The sequence below is a fragment of the Lepidochelys olivacea genome (assembly GCF_965140295.1).
Source record: "Lepidochelys olivacea isolate rLepOli2 genome assembly, chromosome: 3".
Taxonomy (NCBI): Eukaryota; Metazoa; Chordata; order Testudines; family Cheloniidae; genus Lepidochelys; species Lepidochelys olivacea.
In genome coordinates this window covers 119,711,932-119,726,814 of record NC_140413.1, presented here as the reverse complement: position 1 = coordinate 119,726,814, position 14,883 = coordinate 119,711,932, and the positions used below count along the sequence as shown (strand labels likewise).

At 39.2% G+C, this 14,883-nt stretch overlaps 1 protein-coding gene across 13 annotated transcripts in view; it reads right to left on the bottom strand.

The window, feature by feature from the left end:
* Window positions 1–14,883, bottom strand: part of ARID1B (AT-rich interaction domain 1B) — a 415,499-nt gene that overhangs the window by 201,145 nt on the left and 199,471 nt on the right. For 9 of the 13 annotated variants that reach the window (XM_084622879.1, XM_084622882.1, XM_084622874.1 and 6 more), the window contains exon 5: window positions 3,497–3,538. The exons of the other annotated variants lie outside the window; for them this stretch is intronic. In XM_084622879.1, coding sequence (XP_084479005.1) covers window positions 3,497–3,538 — 42 coding nt within the window. The remainder of the gene's footprint in view (window positions 1–3,496; window positions 3,539–14,883) is intronic. 13 annotated transcript variants of the gene reach the window in all.

Here is a 14,883-nt window from a genome sequence, read left to right as displayed (position 1 = left end):
GAAAAAACTTTTGATCCTAAAAGGGAAGAGTTCACAGAACTAGAGCAGAGCAAAAAAAGTATACTAAAGGCAAAGTGATACTAAAGGCATCAGTCCAACAGTGCTTTCAATGTGCAAATCTCCCATTTACTTTAATGGGACTTAACACACATCCAATCACAACAATATGGGAAAAAATGCTCTCTGCCCACCAAAAAAGGCTCTTTTAAAAAATGTGCTAAAGCAATTCAGTTAGATATGTAATAATAAAATATTTAAGACAAAATCTGGAAAGTTTATAACTTAATAAGTTGTTCCTTTGCCTCTCTGGAATTTGTTGATAATGTGGACCAATAGTTTTCTTTTAATTAATCATCTCTTTTTTTGGAAATTTATAGATGTCAACTATTTTTTTCAAAACCATGTGTGGATTTTACACAAAATTATCCTGAAGATTTCTAAAACATACCTAGCATCATCAAAGACCCAAATGCTTTATGGTTTGGGGATGGCGGGGGGGGAGAAATCTACCAACTAACAATGGTCTCGCTACACCAGGGAAGGCCAAACTGAGCCTGAGAATGAGCCAGAATTTACCAATGTACTAAGAGCCAAAGAGCCACAGTAATACGTCAGCAACCCCACATCAGCTCCCACCACCGCCCCACCGCTCCCAGCGCCTCCCACCCACCAGCACCCTTGCCGATCAGCGCTTCCCCCTCCCACCCCGCACCTCCCAATCAGCTCTGGAGGCTCCATGCAGGAGGCTCTGGGAGAAAGGGGGAGGAGCGAGTGCATGGCAGGCTCAGGGGAGGGAGTGGAGAGGGGTGGAGTTGGGGCAGGGCCTGTGGCAGAGCCAGGGGTTGAGCAGTGAGCAGCCCCCGGCACACTGGAAAGTTGGCGCCTGTAGCTCCAGCCCCGGAGTTGGTTCCTAGACAAGAAGCCGCATATTAACGTCTGAAGAGCCGCATGTGGCTCCAAAGCCACAAGTTGGCCACCCCTGCACTAGGCCTTCACCTGACAGAGCACAAATGTTGTAAAGAAACAGTGTTTTGTTAATTCCCCCAGTATGTGTTTTCTTGGGAAAGTTACACATTTCTAAACATTGCCAGGTTATGTGTTTACTAAATGGAATACATAGCCAGAATTTAAAACAAAAGCATATTACTAGGAACTCTTTCTTTTAGTAATTTAGTTTTCTCTTTTTTATTCCAACAAATCTAAAGGAAATACAGCTATAAAAGCCTTTCAATAACAGTAAGACCAACAGACAAACTTTCAGCTACAGGTGCAATGGATGAACCCACACAAAAATACACCAGCACCCACTTCATCCGCATACACTTATACATGTGAAAGCCTGTTGGTGCCTCCAAATGTGAAGCACTTATTGTATCTGCAGTTGAAAATCCATCCCCTAGAAAGCCCGATTTAAACCTATAAGGAAATGCAGCCTAAAAATTGGTAATCCCAGCTGATACCATCATGCAAGCTCTGATTTTAAGCCTTTTCATCCAAGTCATCCTCTATCTGCGAATTAGTCAAATCCACAGAAACTGTTTTTCATAACATTAGAGTTACTTTTATTTGCTATTCAGAATCATTGTTGGGAATCTTGAATCTGAAATTGTTTCTCCTCACAAACTGTGCTTATTCTCATTGACTATGGGCACACACACAGGTTTGTTAGCATAGTGTTGCTCGTTAGCACTGGTCTGCGGGACATTTATTTTGCATTCAGACAAAAGGAAGGGGAAGCACTTAGTTTTAAGGGAAAAGAAAAGAGTTATGTAGACTGTGGAAACAGGTGTAAGAAAAAATGTTAAGCCAATTAGCCAAATGTTGGATTCACTAAACTTGAGCGTATCTGTTTTATTCTCTCTCTCTCTTTGTGTGTATAAATGAATAGCCCTTGGTATTTTATATAGATATAAATACCAAGGGCTATTCATCTCCCAAACACACACACACACACACACACACATACATACATAAAAGATAGCCCATGGTATTCCTTCTCTAGACATGGACATTCTATTAGTAAAGCTACTTTCTGAAGGAAGGGGGAAAAAAAGCCTCTTGGGCTTATAAAATCTTATAGAAAGACCCCACTCATGTCTCTAGTAGGTGATACTAGAAGCGACAGTTGTATGGATTCAGACTTATAAAATCCAAAAGATTATGAGAAATCGTTAAAATTACTGATGTAAAAAGGAGCTTCAAACTGTGATCTCTATGAAGTTGATTTTAAGACTGAAACCAACCTGCAAGTTAGGCCATAAAACAATAGCATAGCCTTTTCCACAGTGGGTTAGGCTGTGAGAGCTATTGCTACAGTAATCTTCAGTAATACTTCTGTTTACCCAGCTAGTATGAAGGATTATGGAGATGAGTTCACAAGAGTTGACCCTCCAGGTTTATTAAATATTCAATGAATATTCTGTATGCATGCTGAGTATTAAATAAAAAATGGAAAATGCTGCTGACTACCAGATGTTAAATACTTCAAATAATACTGGAGTAGCACTATTTATTTTTTAATAATTTTATCAGCTATCACAACACAAAAACATGCAACAAAGATATAACCATAAGTCATATTATCATAAACGTTTAGATGCTTTTAAAGTGTTAAAATTTAGGATTTCTTTGTTGTTGTTGGGCTAATTTTGTTTATGGTATTCCTTATAAACTTGCAGAAGTTATTTCATCTTCTCTTGATTGTTTCACTTTCGTAGTAATATCACTGCTATTTTCTCACCTGCAGTGGTATCACAGCATGTGGGCTTTCAGCAGCAGGGGACTCTTCATTGTCATGATTTACCCTAATGTTCCTACAATCTCTTCCCCCTCCCTTATCTATTCTCTCTTCTCAGCTAACTGGCTATAGCCTACACACAATCTGCCTTGCCTAAAATCATCTGCTACTAGCATTCAATTAAGAACTGTGATCAACACCATAAGGTACATCGACCAATAAGCGCTAGGATGCACCCCAACCAGTTTGCAGAATAGCTCTGGAGTGTTCTCTGGAACATGTATGCAGTATGCCATGGATACACTTACAATTGAACACAGCTGCTGAATAAACTGCTTTCTGCTTGGGGTGCATTGTGAATAAGGGCCATGAACAAATGAGTTAACCAACAGATTGCAAATCAGATAATGGCTACCAGTACTTAATTGTTAAGACTTGTGAGTTGCAAATTTATAGAACATGAACAAATCCAGCATTCAGTCAACTGCAATTTTAAAAGTCACTAGAACACTACCTTTTGCTTTTTCTCCTTGGCTCCCCTAAATAAAATTTCCCTGAGTAAACAAAAGGAAATAATACCACCAAACAGCCCCACGTTACATCCTCAGAGTTTCAGGACTACGGGATAGTTGTTCAACTGGTGGATCTGAATCACAGAACTCCCAAATTTCAGGTAGGAAATTACCCTCTTCTGTGACATCGGATCCACCAGTCTAAATTGATGGGACCTATATAACAAAACTGCATCAAACTACACACCTTCAGTCCAAATGCAGCATCCTCCGAGGCCAAGACTTCAACCTGAAATTATAAGGAGAAAGATCATTTCAAATTTAGCCACCTATCAGAAACCTTCCCTGAGCACAGCACCAGAATCCAGGCCAAACAAATATCCTGGAAGTGGGGGCCCTTGTGTAGTCTACCACATGGAAACCTAGATAGGGAATTGGCCATGCCAAACTAACAACCAACCACAGAAATCCTCAGAGAAGAAAGAGGGAGCTCCGCAATCATTCTTTAAGACCTACACCTGACACAAAGAAGGTTACCTGCCTAAGCCATGCCAGGAGGGCAGACCACAATTTTTCAGTGCCACACACCTTACTGTAATACAGCTGGAACCATGTTTTCCCATGGATGTTGAGTCACAGGAAGAAGTTTCCTGTGAACATTCAGAATCACCCGGCAGGGTAATTATCTGACACAGCAGACCAGAATGATCTAAACTCCTACCCCCCTTCACTCCTCCACACTAGGACTAATACTCTTGCATCATCACGAAGTGGAAAAACTGCAGCTGGAAAGTAGGCAGTATAAAGTCTCACTTATAGACCTCTGTCCTGTCTTGGGCAGAGCAGATTCTTCTGAAACTCTGGAATTGAGAGAATAAGATCTCACCCAGCAAAGACTGTTTCTGCCTGACTGCAAAGTTTGGGAGCTCAAGGGACACAGGCTTGTTAAGGGCCAAAAGTGAAATTACTTATTGGTTGCCTTGCAGCTTACAGGTCTAGGAGTTGGTAACCTATTAATCTGGACTGAGAGAGCTGAGAGAATGGAAAAACAGGCACAGCATCTGATTTTCCATTGAAAATGTCGGCTTCTTGTAAATATTTCACATTTCAGCACTTCTACACTGAGAATCTCAAAGTGCTCTTATAAATTCTAATTAATTAAGCCCACAATACCCTTCTGAGGTTGGGAAGTGTCCTCATTCCATTTTACATATAGGGAAAGGAGGCACAGAAAGGTTAAGTGATTTGCCCATGGTCAGGCACCAAGTCAGTAGCAGAGCCAGGAACAGAACTCCGGATTCCTACCCTTAGTCCCTGCCTGCTTTAAACAGTAGAAAACACTTCCTTCCTTTGATTTACATTTTATTTTAAAATGCTAATAATGCATTATAATTTATACAACTAGTATAACTAGAACTAATGTATCTAATCTACAGTTTAACTTAAAAAGGGAAAGAAGGATTTCAAGCAAATCAAGAAAAGAAATGAATGGCAAGTTTCAGCCTTGAGCAAATTTTAATGCCTGAGTTATAAACCTCTGAAAAAGACATTTTATAATGGAAAGGCTGACAAACTAACAACAGTGGCAGCACTTTAACATATTTGTGTCATGATCTAACAACATATAACCTCTATTCATTCTGTACATAAAAAAGGGAGAGGGCGCTCTAATGGACCCTAGGATGGAGAAGAGAGCATGCGCGACATACTCCTCAACCATAACCTGTCCAGCTGATTAAGGAACGGCACTGACAGGCTCCCAAATGGGATCCTGAGAGGGATGTGAAACAGACGGGAACAGAGTAAGAAAAATCTACATAAATAAAATCAATCTAATAATGATAATTGTGAGCACTTAATACTCAAAGGGCTTTATAAATACTAAATAATCAATTCTGGTGAGATTGCTAAATATCCATAGTACAGTTTGCAGAAACTGATACACAGAGTTAACTGACTGATGCCCAAGGCTACACAAGGACTAAGTATTAGATGCAGGATTAGAACTAAGCATCATGCTCAGACCCTTACAATGCCTATGGCTCTTCCCCAAAATGATATTTAAAGTATAACCCCTCTCTCTCTCCCCTTTCCCTTTAAGGGAAAAATAGAATGTTCTTGATGTCACAGTTTCAAAATATACATTTACAAAACATCGATTCCAGTTTCACTTTCCCCTACAAATCATGGAACCAAAGATGGCAACAAATTGTGACACCCCAAACAATAAAAGCAAGTTTAAAATGTTATACTGTACTTTCTCTTTACAAATGGAAATATTTCCTATATAAAAATCTTACAAACACAGTTCAAAACCTCAGAATGTAGCTATCACACTGGTTGGAAATTCTAATTACAAACGTTACTGGAATAGCCCTGATAATGTCACTTCTATTTTTCCAGCAAGGATCAAAGAGGCACTGTCACGCTCTTAGATCTTAGACTTTTAAACCAATTCTGTGATATAATATTTTATTTCAACTTGAAGACAGTCCAATAAAGCATCAGTCTGAATTCTTTGTTAGTATTGCATTTTTAAAACTCATGTTATACTCTATTCGGTTTATTTTTCACCTCTTTGTACAAAGATTTATTTAGGATCTATCAGAGATGAGGGACTGCAGACACTGTAGGTGTAGGATAAATTCTGTATAATATTCAAGCAACATACAGAGTCATGTGAGATTTCCCCATACTTCTGTTCTGAAAAAGCATTACAGCCCAGCATGGGAGGAACCCCCCTCTAGTGGGGATGAGAGGGTACTTCAATCACCACACACATTGTTCAGGCAAAAAATTAGTGAGTTTCTCTCTCTAAGAACCAAGCAAAGGGCACCTCTGTTTGCAGCCTTCTAATATATCACCTGGTTTTCACTGAACAAAAAGTGGATAACTGGGTTCATTATTACCTCAAGGCAACTAGGCATTAATTAATAGTTATTTGTGAGAGTTAACCATTTGTAATTCTACTTGATTGTTCTGGTTATTTACAGATTTTAACATATTACCTTTCTATTTTTAAAGAAAGGGAAAAGCTCACTGTGAATAACTGAGTACCCCATTGAAAAAAAGCAGACTTGGTTCTCAAATGCACCACTGTTGGTTTCATGTGTCTTTAATAGTATCTCCCCTGCAGGCGTTCCACTGAATCCTTGCTGAATACCCAGTCCACCTCATTTTGCCTTTGTTTTTTCACTCCTCATAGTGCAAAATAGTCTAAGGTAACTATATCATCCATATTACAAATAAATTACAAATGAAAACACATATGCACACATGTATATATGTACACACAAACGCCATTCATTGTTCAACAGTGACTCTTCCAAATGATCTGAAGAGTTTCTAAGGCCTTGTCTACACTAACGAGGGGAGATCAAGCTAAGTTACTCAGCTTCAGCTACATGAATAATGTAGCTGAATTCAATGTACTTAGATCTACTTACCACAGCGTCCACACTACGCTATGTCGACAGGAGACGCTCTCCTGTCGACTCCCCTTGTGCTTCTCATTCAGGTGGAGTACAGGAGTCGACAGGAGAGCGATCTGTGGTCGATTTAGCGGGTCTTCATTAGATCCACTAAATCGACCACTGATACATCGATCGCCGTGCGTCGATCCCCTGGTAAGTGTAGACAAGCCCTAAGTCTCTCCTTATTTGATAGTGTGTGTGCGCGTATGAATAAACTATATTCTATAGCCAGATCAGATTAGATTAGCACTATTGCTCACATAGTGTTCTAAGTCATAACTGAAAAATACTGTAGTGTTGCTTATTTGTTGTTTGTTTGTTTGTTTGTTTTAATTAAAGAAAGACTATTCAGAAACTCCTGAGGCCAGCCAGAGAAGTCCCTGTTGAACAATATGTGGCACTCCCACAAGTGGATGAGGGAGTAGCCCAGAAAACCCTTCCACCTCAGGGAGTGAGACTTAAATATTCATAAACCAGTTGGAGAACACTTCAATCTCTCTGGTCACTCGATCTCAGACCTAAAGGTCGCAATATTAAAACAAAAAGACTTCAAAAACAGACTCCAACGAGAGACTGCTGAATTGGAATTAATTTGCAAACTGGATAAAATTAACTTAGGCTTGAATAGAGACTGGGAATGGATGTGTCATTACACAAAGTAAAACTATTTCCCCATGTTTATTTCCCCCCCCTTCCGCTCCTCGGACGTTCCTGTTAACTGCTGGAAATGGCCCACGGAAATGGCCCACCTTGATTATCGCTACAAAAGGTTTTCTCCCCCCTCCCACTCTCCTGCTCTTAATAGCTAAGTGATCACTCTTAAGTGATCACTCTCCTTACAGTGTGTATGATAACACCCATTTTTCATGTTCTGTGTGTATAGAAATCTCCTCACTGTATTTTCCACTGAATGCATCCGATGAAGTGAGCAGTAGCTCATGAAAGCTTATGCTCAAATAAATTGGTTAGGTGGCCAACTCTAAGGTGCCACTACTACTCCTTCAAAATATTCTTTTTGCGAATACAGACTAACACGGCTGCTACTCTGAAACCTTAAATATTTTTATTTTGCTTCTAAATAAGAGATTCATACAGTACATTCCAAACTCCAGAAACAATACTGCATCACAAACAACAAAAGACTTACTGTAAACTATGCAGAAAGAGTATATAATTTTCAGCTCCTGCTCAAAGAGCCAAGAGTTGTAACATACACCAAAATCATCAGGAGTAATGCTGAATACTACCTTTCCCAAGCAGACAGGGAAACAGTTAGATGATGTAAGCATATTATTACAACTTGGCCAAATCCTGTCCTTGCTCAGTTTACTCAACTCCTCTTGGGTTCAGTGGGAGTATGTATGAGAAAATATGGGCTGAAAACTGAAGGGGGACAGAGGAATGTGGCACACTGGTAAGAAAAACCAACAACAACCAGCAACACTTTACATTTGGATTGTTATACAGAGAAAGCAGTATGAAGATTCTGTAGCAAAATATTTAAGATGTAAAGACAAAATAACCTAGTCATACAAAAAAGATGGATTGTAGTGCTCCACTTCCTCTCACAGAGACCCAATATGAGCAACAATAGTCCCTTCCTGTTTCATTAAGACTCCCAAATAATATTCTGTTATTACTAATGCTTAGCAAGAGTATTTTATCTACAATTAACTACTCAGATGAAAACTTCTAATACATATAAACTGAACATCACTCTCAGACCAAGGGGTCTCCAAACTTTATCTGCTGGAGCGGCACAAGAAGGAGGTGGAAGGCTATGTCTATTTGCATAAAATGGAGCAGACTCCTGCCACTCTGATTAAGGTGAAGCACTCCATGCTGGCTCCTAAAGTTTTTATGGGCCACACAACAGAATTCTGTGGGCCAAATTTGCCCTGCAGGCTGCACATTGGCCATTTTTTCTTTCTATTATCATCTGTTGGACAACTGTGCCAGGGAACTTAGAAGATACTAATTGCTACCACTTGTGTACTTATTAAAAAGGCTGGCTTCTGGGACTTTTCAAATCAAAATAAAAGCAAAAATTAAAGAAACATTTTAATAATCACTTATTGTGGTGCTTTTGTCTTCAGTCTTTGTTGAGAAGTTCAATCAGATTAGAAAGGGGCTGCCTTTTCCTCTGGTTCCCCTCCATGATAACAATATCAGAACAAAAAGAAAAGGAGTACTTGTGGCACCTTAGAGACTAACCAATTTATTAGAGCATAAGCTTTCGTGAGCTACAGCTCACTTCATCAGATGCATATCGTGGAAACTGCAACAGACTTTCAGAACAGGATAAGAAATATGCACAGTCTGTCCTGCATTACTGTCAGACTGTCTTCCCCTTTTTGAGGTCCATCTCATGTTTGGTGGGACCAAGCAAACTAAATGAGGCTGAGTAATATAATTTTGTGCGAGTTCTGGCCAATTAGAAGATGCTGGGTTTGCTGCTGATGGAGGGGATATAGTCTGGATTGATTATTTAGCATGGAAGGCCATGTTAAAGCAGGCGCTGCAAAGTAGCTATTACCATGTCTAGCTTCTCTTGAAAATCTCCCCTTCTCCGTTAAACATGAATGCTGCTGTGGTCATTCATACCTTTTATTTGTAATACCCCCTTACTTGAGCTTACCTTGAAATTGACCCAGAAATGTCAACTGTTTGCTTCTTGGTACAAGGACAGTGGATTAGTGAGTAACCTCCGCTCACTACCTTTTAGTGAGCCTTCAAGGATTTACCGATGGTATATAAAGCTCTTAATAATCTAGGCCTGAGATACTGGAGTGACCATCAACTACCATATACCCCACAAAGGCAGCTGAGATCACCTGGGATTTCCCTGCTCTCCATCCCAGGGTTTTAGTCGGATTGCCTTGGTCAATGCCTCCTTGGTTCAGGGAATGCCATCTATGGAACTCCCGTAGCCCCTTAAGTATGATGTCTCTCTGTAGCTGGATAGAAAGCTTGATGTAAGGGCTTTCCATTCAGGTCAGTACAGCTTTGATTTTGGCCTCCACTTTTTCTAAGACCTTACTTTTGCCTATTTCTTTCTTATGTCGGAGCCATTTCCCCACCCCCAGGTCACGGGGTTCAACAATAATTAAAATTAGGGTTCTAATTTGTGCAGCACGACAGATGTTTAACAATAGATGCCCCCAAAATACTAAACTAAATAATAAAATTAACTTCTTTTAAAATAATACAATAGCTTTGTGTTCTTTTTGTGTTAAAAGGAATTGGAAATATTTTCAAGAAACCATGTAAGCCATGTCTGCATCTCACACTTGCTTATTAATTCTCCTCATTCTCCTTATTAGCATGTACAGACAACACAGCAGCTCAAGGACGCAGCTTGCTGAAACAGCTCTGTACTTGGTTAGCCAGAATTACAGAAAAAAACACGATGATGTCTCATATTGTTAAATGTTATTTAGTAGAATAGACCTGCCGAGTTCATATTTAAAAACAACTTTAAAATATCACAACAACTTTGGGAATCTAAAATTTACAGGAAAAAATGCACTCAGAGCTTTAATGATGTTCATAATACATGCTCTTGGACATGATTTTGACTAAACCACTGTTTTAGTCTCCCACTGCAAACATTTTGAAAATGCTAGGAACAAGGCCAATCCCTAAGAAGCAAAAAGAGATTAGACTCTGGATATTGACTAAGTAAAAGTGGTAACCATCAACCTGGTGGGATATCATAGCTATTGCAGAATAACATATAGTGGGAACAATCCAAAGAAAGGATAGAGAGTTTTAGGTTACAAAGCAATATGACAGTTCCCCAACCCCCAGAAGGACAGACAGACAGATCTATTTAGACCATTTATCAAGGTATAGCTACCAGGAATTTTGGCTAAACGGACGTTTGGGATTGCTTTTTGTTTCTGCCTAAGGTGAATAGCTCCAGTTCATTTTACTGGAAGATGAAATACAAGAAACATTATACATAAGCATGTTATTCTATTACTGTAACACACACACTGGGGTTCAAATTTTACTTCACTGCTTCCTGACTGGCTCTGTAGGAAGTCAGTCCTGTATGCACTATATAAACATATACAGAGACTTGTGGATTCTGATTAGTTTTTCACTTTGTTTCTCTTCATTTTGGGGGACAGAACCTCTCTCTGCTGGTGTAAATCGGTGTAACTCCCCTGAAGTCTGGCCTTTGGTATTTGTTCGGTGTTGTAGAGATCAAAATGACCGGTGTACTGAGCCAGAAACTAGAATAGCAGCTATTCTATTTACCTTACAAACATCCCTTATGAGGAGAGTGGAGAGCACTATAACTACAGGATCCAAGCCTTTCATACTCAGACATTCTGACACGTGGGTACTCTTTAAGAGCTGCTGTTTGACCCTGCCACACATACCGTGGCAATTACTTGATGAAAAGTCTTTACTTACCCTAGGTAGTGCACATATATTTTTTTCTTCTCCATTTATACTCATTATTCCTCTTGCTTGGCAGACACGGTGTTCTCCTCTTAATTCAGTGTCCCTGCACCTGTGTGTCCTAACAGCTAGTCTACTGAACTCTTCACACTGGGAATCTAGGGCCGATCAACCACATTTACAACACAAATATCCCCATGCCTCAAATGCACTTTTTTACAAACTTGGCAGCCTCTCATTTATTTGCACCCAATACAAAAGGGGGGGGGGCTTTAATTGCTAAATATTCTCTCCCCCCCACTTTCCCACCCTTCATTACTTTTAATTATTGTATAGGCAACTCTTAAGAATGAAAGAGGCAAGACAATCCTAGCTAAAACTGTACTTCTCAAACAACTTAATAACCTAAACTTAAACACAGTCAGACAATTTGCAGCAAAACTTAAAGATAAATGACCAAGGACAAACCTGCATAGAAACACAAGCCTTAAATTTCAGCTTTATGCCATCCTGTCAGCAACTTTTTATGCCATTTTGTTTAATTGAGCAAATATACAACCAGCATCAAAAATGCTGAGTTATTTTGTGCTGAAGATATTGTAGGCATATTAGGCAGAGGTGGCAAACACAGAAAGGATCTGTCAAAGGTAACAGATGTATCAAGGGCATGAAGCACTGTGAAGAAGGCGTTAATTACTTATGCTGAGAAAGAAAAGGTGTTTCAAAAGCAGAAACTGTTTTCAAAAGATTCAACAAATCCCTATTGTGCTGGGGAGAAAAAGCTTCCTGCTTCTCAGACAACACTTAGTTAAATCTCATTATTTTGAGTATGAGAGCTTAAAAAAAAATGTTTGAAGGAAGTTGTGTGTGTGTGTGTAGGGTATTCCTTCCTTCCTTCCCACCCTCCCTCCCTCATGAGAATATCGTTTATGAAACCTGCTTCACAGACATACTTTTAATTTCAGAACCTTTATCAAAAGGTATCTCTTAATCTCTTCAAATTATAAATGCCACTCTTTATTCCTTTTTTAAATTATATCATTTTGGAATGGGTACTTTTCATCCTTATGGATGGAAGGAGATTGAAGAGAAAAAGAAAGAGGGAGCATACCTGCCTTTTGGAAATTTAGGACAAACTCTAAAGTAGTTTCCCACGTTGCTATAAAAGCTATATTTTACTGTTAGTCCACCTCTGAAGAACCTCAGTGTTTCATGAGTAAACACCAATAACCAAAACTGGAGACAGAGAGAGAAATTTCCTATCAGAAGATCTGCCTTAAATAAGGCTTAATAATGTAAGAATTCTTTCTAAGATTACATAGGGCTCTGTTCACCCACAATCTAATTCTGATTCAGGAGACAAAACTGTCTCTTCATTATAGCATGCCATCTCTACCCTTCCCTCCTATCTCTTCCTCCCCACTCCTGTGGGATCCCTTAGGTCAGAAATTTCTAAAGCATGGTTGGTGGGGAGCTGGCTGGTCATATTCTGCAGATTCTCCTCATTTTCAAAGGAGAGAAACTGACCAGACAGAGGAAGAGATGAAATGACATCCTCTGCTTTTGATCATCAACAATTTTGGTTGTTTTTTTTCCCAAAAAGGTCAATGTATGCATCGCTCTAATGACAGTTAAAACTATTAAACACATGCCTTATATTACATTTTAATGCAAGCAAGAGCTGTAGCTGCAGAGGGATGTTAGATGATCCCAAGTGGGAAGTGGTCTATGCAATTATGCAGAGAGACTTCACAGTATCTCTATTACAATATGGCCCATGCACTATGAAAAAATTAAAGACCCCTGTCATCCCTCCTTTCCTGTATCAATATCATACCATACACAAAAAAAGGGCTACTAATGACAATATTTGGGAAACACAGCTGGGCATTACCCAGGATTGTCAGATGACAGTACAGGGGTGGAAGGGACAGTTTCCAAGACAAAATATCAATACATATGCTGCCAAATAGTCATAAAAGATACAGTAATTTTCCACATGGTTAGACATACATGTGCTAGCTCTGCTTCAGCTAGTGCTTAAAAATAGAAGCGTAGCCTCAATGGCACAGGCGGTGGCTCAGGCCAGCTGCCGGAGTACAATCCATACTTGGAATTACACCTCTTAGCTACAGTATAGGAGAAGCTTCTGAGTGATGTTCTGTATATCAAAACTTGAAAGGGTAAATTTGTGGAGTGCATCTTTGCTAAACTAAATTATTTTCCTTTGTTAATGGTTGGGCTTTTTCTTTTTGCCAGGGTACAAAGACCTCTGACTGGATTACTGCCCTAAAAAATTAGTCAGATGTCACAGCAGGCCAGTTTTTGACCCAGCTGATACCAGGATTTAAAGGTTTTGTGGGAGGGAACAAGTACACTGCTCGCTGCCATAGATCCTCCACACTTTGCCAGATGGCAGCACCAAGACAATCATAGATATGAAGGGAAAAAAAAGTCTCTGCAGCCCAATCAAACTTAGTGCTGAGTCACTGTCACCATAACCACCATGCAAGCCAGAGCCACTGTCACCATCTCCACCACACAAGCCACAGCCACCATCATCCCCATCACACATTTAACACTGGTAGTCAATTCAAATTCTAAACAGGCCCCCATCATGTTGAAAGTCTGGATAAAAAAATAAAGGAATAAGGAATAATTTGTGCCTTCATTTCACTCAACAATTCTTAATGGGAGTAAAATTAAAACAACAATACAAAAGTGGCCTCCAAAAATGTATATTCCCTGATTTACCTCACAAAACTTAAATTTGCATATGCTAATCAGATAGATACTCAAATGCCTGATTTGATTACACTAATATGGGTTTTTACACACCAAGGTGGGAGTATGCAGTTCTGCAGGCCACACTTGAAAATTCAGCTTTAACAGTACATCCTTAAAAACAGGAAAATTCAGAGGCAAATTTTGCTATCAGTTATTTCAGCGGAGATATTCCTCACTTCTACCAGTGTGACTGAGTGCAGAATCTTGCCTACAGACTTCAGTGACACACTAAAATATGAAGATATCTGGAGTCCATAAAGCAAACAATCACTATAAAAATGTTTGTGGCATTTTTAATATTTGGATACCATCTTACAAAATGCAAATGCTCTTTTATTATAAAATTGAAATTTCTTTTCACAAATAGGAAAAGAATAATATTCCTGGAGACAGGGAAAGCTTGCTGTGATTCCACTGCCTTACAATTTCTCGTTCTTCATTGTGTTTTATTACTGTCTTTTGAGTTTTGTTCCAGATATATGGGGTACTTCTAGATAAATACAGGGTACACATTAGTATTTTTCTCAAGCTATGTGAACTTTAAAGTAACTCCTTCTTCATGTATTTTTATTATTCCAGGTCAGAGTAAATCGCAAAAAAAACCCAAATAATCCACTAATCATTTACTGTCTCGTGTAATTTGTTTTTTACAAGTAGCATTACTTTATGTCTCTCTGAGCTCCCGCCAAAAATCTTAACAAGGCCTCAAGCAAATAAGAACTCCAGCAAGTACACTAGATAACATACAACCCCCAAATTCACATTCAGGCATGAGAACCTACACAAACTCAAACTAACGCTGTGGTGACTATTTCAGTAGAGATTTCTTCATCAGTTTTCATCATCTAATTTCCATGTGTGTGTAAAAGCATGCACACACATAATGCACACATACTTTGCGCAGATAAAACATGTGTAGATAAAAATGTATGTGAGTTAAGATTCTTTCCATAACTTTTCT